A 16098-nucleotide genomic window follows, 5' to 3' on the forward strand; every position below is an offset into this window, starting at 1 on the left:
GGTACACTGAAAATTTCCTTCAACATTCTAAAGTTACTTCTGGTCTGTCAAGGACATCCCCGTCCTCAATTTGTTTCAATGTAGCTATTCTCTCCTGAAGACTTTGCACCTTTTCCTCTAATAGAGACACAGGGTTGCATTTCTGGCAGGTTGAAGTTTGCCTTTTTCTCTGAAGGGTCTATAAGCACATAGCATACATTGCAGCTCACCATATGGCTACTCTTCCCTTCCATGTTGCGCATAGTCAGTTGCTGTCCACTTCAAAACTTCTAATAGTTAAAAATTCTCCTAATGATATTTAATCTATGACAGAATTAAGGGTTTTTTTGTCGCCCCCGTCTCCCAATAAAAAATTCATTAAAATGACCAAGAAGTCATATGTATTAAAAAACGTAAGCAATAAAAACCAAGCTCACCCTGCAAAAAAAAAGCCTTCACATAGATGGAATATGGAATAGACATGGAATATATCAATGATTTGGCCTATTTTATATCTCGTAACCTTTCTTATGTTAACTACAGATGTAGCAACGTTTAACCTTACTTTTTTGGCATGTTATGATAACTTTCTGTGCCATTGCTTATTTAGCTTTTTTACAATGGGTTTGTTGTGTTAAGAGAACAATAGTGTTATGTCTGAACCAGACACCAAACAACTTGTGCAGATAGGACATAATAGTTGTACCAAGAAGACGGATATACACATAATTTATAAACGTAGAGAACAAAACCATTACTAACTAAACAGTGGGGAAAGCAAAATCTCACTGTATCATAATTATATGAGGAAAACCCTACATAAACCCTTAGTGACCAAGCCTGTTTGCGCCTTAATCACCAAGCCAAATTTTGGAAATCTGACATGTGTCACTTTAACATAGAATAACTCCGTTAAGGTTTTGCATATCCAAGTGATTCTGACATTGTTTTTCACCACATATTGTACTTCATTTAGGTGGTAAAAACAGACAGATAGAATTTGTGTATATTTATTAAAAGTGCCAAAATTGGGAAAATTTTGAAAAAAAATTGTCATTTTTTCACATTTTGAATTGCAATATCTCAAATATGTGCAAACATACTGTACAGATTTTTGATAAGATATATATTTCCATTTGTTAGCCATAAAGGAGACATACAAATTTAACATTAATTATTAACATTTTGTTTTCCTACACCAAGCCAAGATTACAAAGACTCATAGGTGTCAGAATGATAGATACCTCCACAAAAACCCCATTTTGAAAACTACACTCCTTAATATATTCCCTGAGGTGTGTCATGAGTATTTTGACCCCATGTTTTTTTTTCAGGAGTTAATGCAATTTAGAAGAGAAAAAAATAAAATGTCATATTTTTGCAAATATGTCATTTTAAAGGCAATTTTTTATCTATAGTATACATGAAAATGAGGATTTATGCCCCAAAATGGATACCCCTGTTTGTCCTGTGTTCTTAAACATAACCATTGTGGCCCTAATCTTATGTCCATATGCACAAGGGGGCCCAAAGTGAATGGAGCAGCCAGTGGCTTTAAGAACAGACATTTTGCTTGAAGGTGTTTTAGGCCCCATTGCCCACTTGTAGAGCCCTTGAGCAGCCACCACAAATGACACCATTTTGAAAACTAGACCCCTTATTGAATTTATCTAGGGGTTTACTGCGTATTTTGACCCCACAGTTTTTGAATTAATCTAAGCAAAGCAGAAGGAAAAAAATACAATTTTCATTTTTTTGGCAATTGTGTCAATTTAAAAACAGTTTTCTTTCTACAGCATACATATGAATGAAGACTTTCACCCCAAAATGGATACCCCTGTTTGTCCCGTGTTCAGAAACATACCAATTGTAACCCCAATCTACCTATAGGACACTTGGCTAGGCCTATAATGGAGGGAATACCCATTGGATTTCAGGGTACAACTGAATAAATACCAGGCCCCATTGCTCACTTGTGCAGAAAAAAAAATTGACTCCCTAAAAATACAAAAGTAAATGAATGTAATAATGTAAACTGTGTGGTATGTCTGAAAACAGCGGTAAATAAGGAGGCCTGGTTGGGCACATGGGGCAATAAAACCCGGTATCCCTCCTCCTCCCATTCTTTTTTGGGAGGTATTTCTTGACCTCAGTGGCAGGAATGGGGTATAAAAAGTGGCACTCTGTGAGACTTTGTAAGCTTGCTGAGGTGCTGCGGTCTCACACAGAAGAACTGGAACAGCAGGAAGGCACGCATTCCAGGGGCTTCTTGTAAATTACGTATTACAGGTAGCTATCTGAATAACACCGGGCTCACATGGCCGTATATGGAATCTGCTCGCAGATGTCTGCAGTGGAGACCCACATCGGCAAATGTGCAGAAGCCCGTGGCAGGTCCAGATCGCCGTGGGACATCACGGAGGACGGAGGTGAGTATTTTCAGTTACCGTCTAGGATTCTTTTTCCGTAATCGCCATTATTCATTGGATAATGGTGATCACAGGCTCGAGGACTGGTCACCGCTGTCCTTGGGGACATCTCCTTTCAGATCGCCCAGGCTTCCCGGCCTTCTGCATGTCCACATGAAGTTGTACGTCTGGCGCGCATGCACGGAACGTGGCGTCAGGTCCTTTCTGGACAAGATTGTGCTGCGAACATCGCGGAGGACAGGGGTGAGAACGCTCAGCTGCCCTCATGGATACAATCCATGAGGAAAGCTGAAACTTTAACTTTTTTCACTTTCTGTTTACTTTTATGTGATCAGCATTATCCATTTGATACCGGTGATCGCATTACCACATCTCCCCCTATAGGGCTTTAATCCCCAGAGAAAGCGTGTTTATACGGCCCAGGGGATTAAAGCCCAGCAAAGCAGGATGTAAAAAATCTATGGGGTGGTCACTAAGAGGTTAAAAGCAGGGATGATCGCTCTGAAAAGGGCAGCCCCATCTTCAAAACCAAGGGCAACCAAGGCCCTAGGTGGTAACAAGGGTGACAATTGACAGAAGTAAATAACAAAAGTCACAACAGTATTAGGAAGCAGATCTTGCGACACCAATAAATAAGTATATACATCAGGAACTTATCTGAAAGTGTGGTGACACCAGGAGGATGTGGACTGGACTAACATTCACAATGCAGAGGAGTTACTTGTGTTCTCTGAGAGGAGCGGTCGGAAAAGATGTACAACAGTGAAGGTTAATCAGTCGACTGGGGATCCACCTCCCCACTGTCCAAAAAAGCCTACCATTAGCCGAGGATGTGTACTTGTCAGTGCACGGCCCCAAATGACAGAGCGTATGCGCCAGCACAAAGGTTCAATGAGCCAGAGCTGATTCCATGACCTCATCCTGGATGTGGCTGGCATACCCCAACAAATGGCTTTTAAATGGCTTAAGATAAAATAATTTACCAAAGAAAGTTAGTACAGTCAAGTTAAACTTTGCTTTATCTCTGCAATATTTGCATTTACATTTTTGGTTTATTTAATTTAAAACATACCATTCACATCTTCATTATACTGTTAAGTGTATATCATATTGTCAGAAGCTTTGTGACATTGTAGATGTATTTGGACTACAAAACTAAATTTGCACTTAAAAGGGTTTTCCAGTGCTATGATATTGATGACTTAGCATCAGAACAGGTCATAAATATCACATAAGCTGAGTCGGCTGCCCTGAATTCCCGGCAATCAGCTGATGTGAAGGAGCTGTGGTGAATCAGAAGACTTACAGTAAAACTCTGTCCATTGTGCAGTTGCTCGTAACGGTATCACAACCCTCTACGATAGATTTCAGCGGGACAGAGTTACAGTAACGTATTGGACACCACACAATTGATGGACTTTAGAATCTTCCAGTGTGCCGTAGCTCCTTGACATGATCTCATTGTCAGGGGTTCAGGGCGTTGAACCCCTGCCAATCTAATTTTAATTACCTATCTTGATGGTAGGCCATCAGTATGATAGTTTTGGAAAATTCCTTTAACTGTAAATTACAGTACTCTCACTTTTAAGATTGTACACTTACTATTTCACTATACTTTATCATATATTTTATTTTTTATCTATTGTAGATTTGATATCCAACCTGAGATCACTCGAGGAGAGGTCCGAAGACTTTGGAGCACATTTATCACTAACCAGGACAAAACTCTCGACTACCTGGAGTTTGTGAGGCATTTTGGATATTCCCCCAAATCAGCATGCTATCCAAATGCAAAGATCAGCCCCCCAAAGAAAGGAGATGGAGATTTTAAAATCCGGTCTAAAAAGCTAAACTGTGACTCCGACATACTTATAGATAACGTCCGTGCAAAGGTAAACAGCATTAAAGGGATGTTCTGGGATTTTAACATTGATGGTCTGTTCCAAGGATAGGAGGTCTATATCAGATTGGTGAGGGGTCTGAGTCCCATGGCCTCTAATGATCAGCTGATTGAAGAGGCCGTAGTGCTGGAGTTAATGCTGTGGCTTTTCTTTGTTTACCAAGCACAGCTCTGTACATTTTGTAGCTCAGTTCTATTACAGCCCTTGCTGCAATTATATGATTAAAGCAGCATTTAGAAATATGCTCTACAGCAGCCTCATAGACAATTCACACAATGGACAGGAGGGGGCCCATTAACTTCTATGGGACACTATTCTAGACATGCTCTGTGACTTGTGCAGAGGTCATTTTGTAAACATTTGTTTGTCTGTCTTTAGGATTTATTTTATAGATCGTGACCTCAAACATTAAAAGCAAAGCAGACATAAATTCTTAAAAGATATGTGTACCCCTTCCCGCTCCAGGATGTACATTTACGTCCTGGAGCGTTGGGGTATGTATGCAGAGAGGTTGTGGGGCGATCTTTCTGCATACAGCGCGGGCGTCAGCTGTTTAATACAGCTGAAACCCGCAGGCAATAGTGGCTATTAACCCTTTAAATGCCCCTGTCAATTCTGATAGCGGCATTTAAAGCCCCCGAACGTTGTTTGAGGGTCCCATACGCCCCTTCCCCCGCGGTAAGATCAGGGGAGCCATGCAGGTGTCATGGCTGCCAGGGGCCTTCTGAAAGGCCTCAGGGCTGCCTTGAGAAACTGCCTAACAAGCCATCCCCGTAGGGGGGCTTGATAGGCTGCCTGTCAGAATACAGTATGATGTAATGCTATAGCATTACATCATACTGCAGGAGCAATCAGGGGGACTTAAAAGTAAAGTGAGAAAAAGAGCAATAAAGTTTTTTTAATTGTAAAAAAAAAAGTAATAAAAGTTTAAATCACCCCCCTTTTGCCATATCTATAATTAAAAAGTCTAAATAATAAATAAAAAAATATATTTGGTATTGCCGCATCCGTAAAAGTCCAATCTATCAAAGTAGTGCATTATTTACCCCGCACGGTGAAGCCAGAAATGCTTTTTTTCAGACACCCTGTCTTCTAGAAAAAACGCAATAAAAAGCGATCAAAAAGTCGCATGTATTGCAAATTAGTACTAACGGAAACTACAGGACATCCTCCAAAAAATGAGCCATTGCTGAACTACATCGACGGAAAAATAAAAAAGTTATTGCACGCACAAGATGACCACAGAAAATAATTGAAAAAAATTTAATGTCTTTGAAAAAAAAAAGAGTAGTATAGTAAAAAAAAAAAAAACTATACAAGTTTGGTATCATAGCAATCGTACTGACCCATAGAATAAAGTTATCATGTCGTTTTTGTTGCAGTTTGTGCGCTAAAGAAACAAGACGCACTGAAAGATGGCAGAATGTCGTTTTTTTTTTTCATTTTACTCCACTTAGAATTTTTTAAAAGATTTTCAGTACATTATATGGTACATTAAATAGCACCATTAAAAACTACAACTCGTCCTGCAAAAAACAAGCCCTCATACAGCGACGTCGATGGATAAATAAAGGAGTTATGATTTTTTTAAACGGTGGAGGAAAAAACGAAAATGATTAAAAAAAAAAAAGGGCCACGTCATGAAGGGGTTAAAATAAAAACTTGATGTATATAATAGGTTATTTTCTGATCACATATTCTCTTTAATAGTAATCTTGGAGAACCTCTGCTGTTGGTTAGTGCTTCCATTCAGCCTTACTAAGCAATGTACAGTATATGGAATACACATTTTCCCATATGCTTTCAGTGAGCTTATCAAGTTCAACAGATTGTATGACATATGGAGACACAAATACCAAACTGCTAATAATCCTAGAATGTGGTTATTACTAAAGCGAACAGTTTAAACTATTAAAAATAAATAATATAAAAAAATGAAATACTTTAACCATAAGAGTAGCACTATCAGTTTATGATAAAGTGTATATGTGTTCATATGTGTATTTTAGGTGGAGTACTTATGGGATGACCTTTGCCGAGAATTTGAAGACCTCGATCCTTATCACACAGGCTTTGTCAGCAAAGAGGAATTTAAAGATTTGTTATCTGAACTTTGCATACACTTGAATGATTATGAAAAAGAAATGTTATCAAAGAAGTTTGAATCTAATGGTGATGGCCGGTGAGTTTTCATATATTTACTACATGTGAACACTGCTTTCGGTGAATGCAAAGGGAAAGTAATCCATATTGCTGCAGCACAAATCAGCAATAAAAGCTGTAAATGCAACTTCCCCATATATAGATTGCAAGTCTTGGATACAAGACTGCGCAGACAGCATAACAGACATGCGACTAACATATGGGGGGGGGGGGGGGGGAGAAGGAGAACATGACATAAGTGATTATGAATAAAACGGTCACTGACACCTGGCAGTTTGAATAAATGAACTGTTTTATTTCTACTAGCCTCATATACCATTTTCCATCTCTTTATTGACATTATTCTTTTACGTGTTGGGTTGACTCGGGGTCGGCCACAGCTTAACATAATATTAAATATAACTTTATTAACCATACACACCCGAACTGGTATGGACCCGTTGCCCAGCAAAACCATATAGCAGTAGGTGACCAATTTAATATTCACAGACCACCAGCTGTTCCAAGCTCAAAACATGAAGCATTTTCATCCCCAAATCTGCTGTCTGAAAAGGAAAGGGTGGGTGATTCTCTCCAGCAAAAAACAGGGCTATTACCCTCTGCTGGGTGCTTAAATAGTGTTCTGCCCCTTTGCTACCCCAGCATGCACGACGGCCGGTAGCATCAGCCATCGGCATGCTGCTTGCCTCACTTCTGTCTGATCGCCCTGCCCACTTCCGCCTGGGAAGCTCAATGTCCCAGGAAGAGGAAACACGCACCCTCCCTGGCCAGCCAGAAGGTAAATGCCCTAGACCCCAAAAGTTGGTGGGGCCAAAATGGAGCTCTCTACTGACCTTCCACCAGCTAAAATATTAACCCCTGTGGCGCTAAAGCACACCCCCTGCGCCAGCACAGTCAAAGTCCCTGTGGCTATACGCCTGTGGGACTACAGTATTGCTCTAATTAGGTGCTCAGACCCTATGGCATATTCTGCAACAGTATTGGGGAATATGCTCTCCTGTGGAATATTTGGAACCCAAAATCCTCACCGCTAATCTACAGATTTTGGTGCGGAATTGAAAATAGCAGAATCCTGACAGCAATTCAGGGACAGCAAATTCTGCAACACTGTTGCAGAATATTCCGTCCTGTCTGAAAGGTCCCTATGACGTATAATTCACAGACAGAAACACATGCACAGATAATGGGTAAGTATCTGGCTCAGTGATAGAAAACAGAGGGTGGTTATAAACGGTATATACTCTGACTGGGTCACCGTTACTAGTGGGGCACCACAGGGGTCGGTTTTGGGCCATATTCTTTTTAATATATTTATTAACTAGCGTACCCATCGCACGTTGCTACAACGTCAGAAGAAGGGAAATTCAAGGCAACTCATTATGGTAACATTTAGAGATGAGCGAGCATACTCGTCCGAGCTTGATGCTCGTTCGAGTAGTAGGGTGCTCGAGATGCTCGTTACTTGAGACGAGCACCACGCGGTACTCATCTCGATTAAACGAGCACTGACCATTGAATTCAATGGAGCTGGCAATACAGCCGGCTCCATTGAAAGCAATGGCCTGCCGGCGAGCGCGGGATGAATTGTCGGGAAGGGCTTAAATATATAAGCCCTTCCCTGCAATTCATCCAGAAATGTGTAAAAAAAATATATATATATACTCACCTTGTCCCGGCAGAACGATGTTAGCCCATTGAATTCAATGGAGACGGCAATACAGCCGGCTCCATTAAAGGCAATGGGCTGCCGGCGATCGCGGGATGAATTGTCGGGAAGGGGTTAAATATATAAGCCCTTCCCTGCAATTCATCCAGAAATGTGTAAAAATAAAAAATATATATATACTCACCTGGTCCCGGCAGACGGAGTTCAGCACGGCCAGAGTATATATATATATTTTATTTTTACACATTTCTGGATGAATTGCAGGGAAGGGCTTATATATTTAACCGCTTCCCGACAATTCATCCCGCGATCGCCGGCAGCCCATTGCTTTTAATGGAGCCAGCTGTATTGCCGGCTCCATTGAATTCAATGGGCTAACATCGTTCTTCTCTGCCACAGCTGTTACAGCTGTGGCAGAGGAGAACGATCTTTATGCTGACAGTGTGTGTGTGGGGGGGGGGGGGTCTCACTCTTGCCACTATTGTGGCTTAATAGTGGGACATGGGAACTTGAGATGCAGCCCAACATGTAGCCCCTCGCCTGCCCTATCCGTTTCTGTGTCGTTCCCATCACTTTCTTGAATTTTCCAGGTTTTCACAAATGAAAACCTTAGCGAGTATCGGCGATATACAAAAATGCTCGGGTCGCCCATTGACTTCAATGGGGTTCGTTACTCGAAACGAACTCTCGAGCATCACTGAAAGTTCGACTCAAGTAACCAGCACCCGAGCATTTTGGTGCTCGCTCATCTCTAGTAACATTGAATTTACATGGTGTAATTTTTTTAAAACTTATTAATTTTCATATGGAAAACATTTCAAAGTGTCGTTTTAATTCTATTTATTTATTCGAGTGTTTGTGGATCCACGATATTTTTAGTTTTTCCGTCTGGTGCGTACAGGTATAAATAATAAGGTTTTCCGACCCGTGAGCTGGCCACATATAATTGTCCATGTGAGAAGCACGGATTCTCCAAATCTAGCCCACACACTTGCAGCGATTGTCCTTGTGCTTTGTTGATGGTTATTGCAAAAGCGAGTCGCACCGGAAACTGTAAACGTTTGAATCCAAATGGCATATCTCTGGGGATAATTGGAATCCGTGGCAACAGAACATGTTCCTCCTTGAATTTCCCATTCAGAATTGTAGCTTCAATGACATTGTTCATCATTAGGGATGAGCGAGCGTACTCGGATAAGCACTACTCGCTCGAGTAATTTGCTTTATCCGAGTATCGCTGTGCTCGTCCCTGAAGATTCGGGTGCCGGCACGGAGCGGGGAGCTGCAGGGGAGAGCGGGGAGGAACGGAGGGGAGATCTTTCTCTCCATCTCTCCCGCCCCCTCTCCCCTGCTCCCCGCTGCGACTCACCTGTCAGCCGCAGCGGCACCCGAATCTTCAGGGACGAGCACAGCGATACTCGGATAAAGCAAATTACTCGAGCGAGTAGTGCTTTTCCGAGTGCGCGCGCTCATCTCTATTCATCATCTTTTTAACCGAAAGTCTTGTACCATTGCAAAGTCATGGTACACGCGCGCCTCCTATCGTAGGATAGATGAACTTTGCCAGAAACCTTCCCAGGAGTGTACTCAACAACTTTCCAAAGTTTCATGGGGATCTGATGAATGGTGTAGTAATGCATAAAGGACAAACAGACAGACATATATTCGTTTTTAAATATATAGATGACCCAGTAGAAGGATTTTGCAGTAAAAGAACAATATTTGCAGATGATACAAAACTATGTAAAGAAATGTACACAAGAGAGGACACAAGGATTGCAAGAGAATCCGTATAAGTTCGGGGCTTGAACAAATACTGCCAAATGAGATTTAAAATTGATAAATGTAAGGTTTTGCACATAGGCAGGGAAATACATGTCACCATTACTAAATGAGAAACCAGTGGGAAACACTGACATGGAAAAGGAATTGGGAATTTTAGTTAACTGTAAGCTTAACTGGAGCAACTAGTGTCAGGCAGCAGCTGCCAAGGCAAATATGATTATGTGGTGCATCAAACAAGGTCCAGGGGCACATGACGAGAACACTGTTCTTCCTCTTTACAAGTCACTGGTCAGACCACACATGGAATATTGTAAACAGTCTTGGGCAGCAGTACTCAAGAAGGTCATATCCGAGCTTGAGCGGGTACAAAGGCTGGCAACTGAAGTGATAAACAGAATGAATGGACTACAATACCCAGAGAGGGTATCAAAATTGGGATTATTTAGTTTAGAAAAAAGGCGACTGAGGGGCAACCTAATAACTATGTATAACTATATGAGGGGACAATACAGAGATCTCTCCCATCATTAAAAATACTAACGATGACCTGTCCGTCCATACGTGAGTGAGTAGGGAGTTAGTTTGTGTGTGACTTACATACTCTGCCCCGATCACATGACTGTGACGTCATCGCAGGTCCTAAAGCATAAAACATGCAGAGCCTGACAGCAGGCATATTAACTTTTCCCACCAGACTCCTGCCCTATTCAGCGATTCCAGCAACCTGATTGGTTGTTTGGGTTGGCTGATTCACCGCCCCTTCACTGCCCCCTTTTGAGATGTGCACGAGGATAGGAAAAAGTTAATATTCGTTCTATCCATGTGCACATCTCAGAAGGGGGCAGTGAATCAGCCAACCCAAACAACCAATTAGGTTGCTGGAATTGCTGAATAGGGCAGAAGTCTGGTGGAAAAACTTAATATGCTGACAGCAGCCATGTGCTTATACAGGATCTGTGATGATGTCACCATCATGTGATCAGTCACCTGGGATCTAACCTCTGCCCCTGTTCACATGACATTAACATCATCACAAGTCTTTCACTTTATTAAAAAAAACTGCAGAGCCGCACAGCAGCCGTGTGCTTACAGGAACTGTGATCATGTCACCATCATGTGATCAGTCACCTGTGTAGGAAGAGTCCAAGGCCACATGACCAGGGGGTGATCAGTGTGTCCAGGACTCTGCAATGATGGTTGTAATCCCTGTTGTATGGGATGAAGAAATGAAGAATGTATGTAGCAAAGCTGAGTGTGTGTTTTTGATGCACGAATGTAGCAGAGCTGTGTGTGACATGCATGTAGCAGAGCTGTGTGTGATGCACATGTAGCAAGGGTGTGTGTTACATGCATGTAGCAGAGCTACACGTGTATGTGATGTGTATTTAGGAGAGCTGTGTGTGATGTGCATGTAGGAGAGCTGTGTGTTATATGCATGTAGGAGAGTTGTGTGTGACGTGCATGTAGGAGAGCTGTTTGTGATGTGCATGTAGCAGAGCTGTGTGTGACATACATGTAGCAGAGCTGTGTGTGACACACATGTAACAGAGCTGTGTGTGACGCACATGTAGCAGAGCTGTGTGTGATGCACATGTAGCAGAGCTGTGTGTGACGCACATGTAGCAGAGCTGTGTGTGACCTGCATGTATTAGAGCTGTGTGTTACATGCATGTAGCAAAGCTGTGTGTGTTTGACGTGCATGTAGCTGAGCTGTGTCTATGTGATGTGCATGTAGCGAGGCTGTGTGTGATGCGCATGTAGCAGAGCTGTGTGTGTGTTTGATGTGCATGTAGATTAGCTGTGTGTATGTGATTTGCATGTAGCAGAGCTATCTATTATCTATCATACACCCTGGAGGCGCAATGACGATGACATCATCACAGGTCCTAAAACAGCAGCCATGTGCTTACAACTCCAATTGGCTTCTACCTCATTGTCTTTTTTGCCTTCCTCTGGATCAACATTGGGGAGTAATAGGCTGAACTGGATGAACATATGTCTTTTTTCAGCCTTACATACTATGATACTATGTTATTATTTCAACTGAGCTTTGTATTCCATCTGCTTATGCATTTTATTTCATGTTTAGGGTATCCTACGTTGAATTTCTAAAACCTTTTGTGCCACGCCAACAAGCTTTCAAGACTAAAACCAATATGGAGGCAGTTATGTGGAGTTCACAGTCACAGGCAGATCCATCTGAAAATCATGCTAATTCCCTGGGAATGCTAACATCGAGAATGCGCAAGAAGGTAATTTCACTTGAGTTGTATGTCATACAAGTCTATTACGATAATGAATTCCATTTGTTTTATTCATCAGTCAAATGTACTTCTAGGAGTCTCGCAAGCTTTAATGTGACACTCTGGTCCTGGACAAACAAAGATGGCCGCACCACTTCTCTGACTACCTGATGCACACTGTGTATCAGTATATATCATTAGTCAAAGACACTATACCTGCTTTGATTGACCAGTGCTGCCCACCTTAGCAGTGCTGGTCAGTCATAGCAACATGTAGTGGGTTTTACTACCAATACATACTATACACTAGAGGTTTCCAAACCTTTTCAGCAATGGAACCCTTTTTGAAGCAAAAGTTGCTCATGGAGCCCCAAAGTAGGGGAGAGGATGTGGTGAAGGGGGGTTAAGGGTGTGGCTTATCACAACATATGATTTTTATCTCCATCGTTATAAAAATGCCAGGGTCGTTTAAAAAAAAAAAATAAAATAACAGGGAGTAACGCTGGAGAACTGGATGGGCAATTGATGAACATTATATTTAAAATTAACATGCTTCGGAATTAAAATCCCGCACCACATGTCAATATTCGCACTGGTTTTGTGCAGAATTTTTCCACAGCGTGGAGATGAGATTTTCAAAATCTCATCTACTTTGCTGCTACAGCTACTGTAATTTCCACAGAAAATCGGCCCAGTGTAGTAAAAGTGACCGCTATATTGGTGGCCTCAGTAGTAATAGTGTCCCCCACAGTGGCCCCAGTAGTAACAGTGTCTTCCACAGTGGCCTCAGTAGTAATAGCATCCCCCTACCGTGGCCTCAGTAGTAATAGCATCCCCCTACAGTGGCCTCAGTAGTAATAGCGTCCCCCACAGTGGCCCCAGTAGTAATAGTGACTCCCACAGTGGCCTGAGTAGTAAGTGACCCCACAGTGGCCTCAGTAGTAAGTGACCCCACAGTGGCCTGAGTAGTAAGTGATCCCACAGTGGCCTTAGTAATAATAGCATCTCCCACAGTGGCCTCAATAGTAATAGCATCCCCCACAGTGACATCAGTAGTAATAGCAACCCCACAGTGGCCTCAGTAGTAACAGTGACCCTCACAGTGGCTCCAGTAGTAATAGTGACCCCCACAGTGGCCCCAGTAGTAACAGTGACCCTCACAGTGGCCCCAGTAGTAATAGTGACCCCCACAGTGGCTCCAGTAGTAATCGTGACCCCCACAGTGGCCCCAGTAGTAATTGTGACCCCCACAGTGGCCTTACTAGTAATAGTCACCCCTACAGTGGCCCCAGTATTAGTAGTGACCCCACATAAGCCCCAGTAATAATATCAACCACCTCTGAAATATTAACTCCACAGTAATAATATTAATCCCCTCAGTAATATTAATCCCACAGTAGCCACAGCAATATTAACCCCCCTCAGTAATATTAACTCTACAGTTGCCACAGTAATAATAGCCCCCCAACCCATATACTTACCTCCTCCTTACAGTCAGCACCGCTCCTACTCTGTTTGGAGCTGATCCCCGCTGCACACTGACGTCAGTGTGTAAACCCAGAACGATTCCTCTCTTGTCCTCTCTTGCAGAACTAAGGAAGAGAGTTCTCAGGGGAGGAGGATCCCGGGTGCACACTGACATCAGAGCTGCGGCACCGGGGCCGGTAATCACTATAGTGTTGAGCAGCCGTCAGCTCGCTTGCCATCGGTTCACCACCACGGCGCCTCGGTCGTAGCCCTGACTGATACATGCGGAGCCCCAAGGACTCCACGGAGCACAGTTTGGGAACCGCTGCTATACACAATGTGCATCAGGTAGTCAGAGAAGTGGTTCGGCCATCTTTGTTTGTGCATGCCTGAGAGTTGCTGTTAAAGGAGCTGATCTTATAGCTATGTACAATCATGCTTATTTGTTCCTAAATCACATGATATTTTTAAGCGTTGTTCTTTTATTTTTATTTACTGTTTTGTTAATTAAATATTAAATGTGTATGGTATGAGAATATACGGCTCCCTCTTAGTGCTCCCCTCTATGGCATAAAGTGAAGAGTCATTGCAACACATGATTCCCGCTCTGGCAGACTTGATGTGATTGTCATCCTACCCAGTAGTGGTTGCTGCAGGGGAAATAAGTGGGGGCATGGATCTTACCCCAGTGAAAACAGCTGTCCATCAGAGGTTAAAAAAAAGCTAGAACTTAGATAATCAGCTAATGAAGGTCAGTTGTTAGAAAGGGTTGTCGAGATGGAACAACCTGTGTGAGTCCTGCCAAGTCTCTTGATTCATGACTAGTTGCAAGACTGAGGCATTAAATAAGTTATATGGGTCTGAACGATTAATGAATAGGCCATCAGTAGTTGATCTGTGGGGGTCCGTGGCTCAGCCTATTCTGTGCATTTTTCATAGAAAACACCTGTTTACATCTATGCACTTAGCTAGCTAAAGAAGGATTTCTCAGCATCGTTTTTTTCAGGCTGGATAGTTGAATAGGGGTTTTCTATGAAAATTATACAGAATAGGCGGATAAAACATATTGCAAAAATGCTTATAATCACCTATTCTGTACATTTTAGAAGAAAACAATTAAACTGTGGTTACTCTTTCTCAATTGCTACATCTGTCCATTGAAAAGTTTTCAGATATTTTTTAATACACGTCTGTATTGCAGTGTATTATGCTTGTCAGCATAATGCCAACAGAAATTCTGTTAAGCAGTACTGCTGGCAGCACCTGATTGGTGTAAAAATAATATGACAGACCTGTGGGCCTACAGTATATTAGGTCCCTGACTGCCATAACAACCCATCAGTACCCTGCAATCACATGTTGAGGGCAGACAGTGGGGTGACCAAGGCAGTTTCCTCTGTCTGTCTAACCACTAAGTTGCTGCAGTCACTATTACCCATGACATCTAAGTGGTTAAATGGCAGGGATTAGAGTGTCAGCTGTGATATACAGTTGACATCAGTTGTAGATAGCGTGGTTTTATGCTCGGCAGATTGTATAAACCCCACGTCAGCAGTGCCATGTGTGTATGTCAGATGTTGCCAAGGGGGTTTTAAAGGTGGGCATCTTATATGCTTAAAAGAAAAATGCTGGGTTCAATGTTTGTCTGTCAGAGGGTAAAAATATAAATTGTTGGCCTCTACCTATTAACACTTGTGTAGGGAAAGGCAACTAATGCACTTTTGCTGTTTTGGAAAAAGATGTGTCAACCACAAGCTGCTACAATGTAGAAACCATGCTGTAACAGTAAATCCATGGTGTCAGCAAAATGTTACATATGAGTAGTCTGTTATGTTTGCTCCAATGACAGATTACTCTGTTTTATGTTATTATAATGGTTGGTCCAACTGAGTAATTTGGCTAATACATGAACTCTTGTTCCTTCCACCTGTTCTGTGCCCAGACATTTCTAATTTACTTCTTGTCTGGGACTGTGCTTTGTATCTGTGCATAATTATTGATGGCTGTGTCAGACACTTGAAATGGACACCCAATAATTCACTAAACCAAAGCAGTGTGTACCTGCTGCAGACTGAAAATGGGCGTCCCTTAATAATGACAGATTAGCTGAGGTTTTGTATTGATATAAAGAAGCTCACAGAGGACAGATATGAGGTCTTGACAATTTGTATTGGACACCCGCCTATATTATGTGCATGGCTGGCCATGCATGAAATGATAAATAGTGTGGCCTGAAAAGTACTGCATCATGCATGTATTGCCCTCCTTCCCCTTAATCAGAGGGGTGGAAATACTAAGCTTTCCTTAGTTAACCGTTTTTCTGCTGTTTCAGCACAGGGCTGTATTTTAAGGAAATGCAAGGTGCTTCCATTTAAAAAGCTTAGAGTGCGTTATTAGTATTGTTTTCAGTGCACGCTATGTGTCAACTATTGTATACAAAGATCATAGTACTATTGTCATTTTCA

At 42.1% G+C, this 16098-nt stretch overlaps 1 protein-coding gene across 2 annotated transcripts in view; it reads left to right on the forward strand.

Moving 5' to 3' along the window:
- LOC136572664 (EF-hand calcium-binding domain-containing protein 6-like) overlaps positions 1–16098 on the forward strand; it is a 125010-nt gene that overhangs the window by 101834 nt on the left and 7078 nt on the right. For both annotated transcript variants that reach the window (XM_066573463.1, XM_066573462.1), the window contains 3 exons: positions 4057–4300; positions 6319–6491; positions 12013–12175. In XM_066573463.1, coding sequence (XP_066429560.1) covers positions 4057–4300; positions 6319–6491; positions 12013–12175 — 580 coding nt within the window. The remainder of the gene's footprint in view (positions 1–4056; positions 4301–6318; positions 6492–12012; positions 12176–16098) is intronic.

This window comes from Eleutherodactylus coqui, chromosome 7 (assembly GCF_035609145.1).
Source record: "Eleutherodactylus coqui strain aEleCoq1 chromosome 7, aEleCoq1.hap1, whole genome shotgun sequence".
Lineage (NCBI taxonomy): Eukaryota > Metazoa > Chordata > Amphibia > Anura > Eleutherodactylidae > Eleutherodactylus > Eleutherodactylus coqui.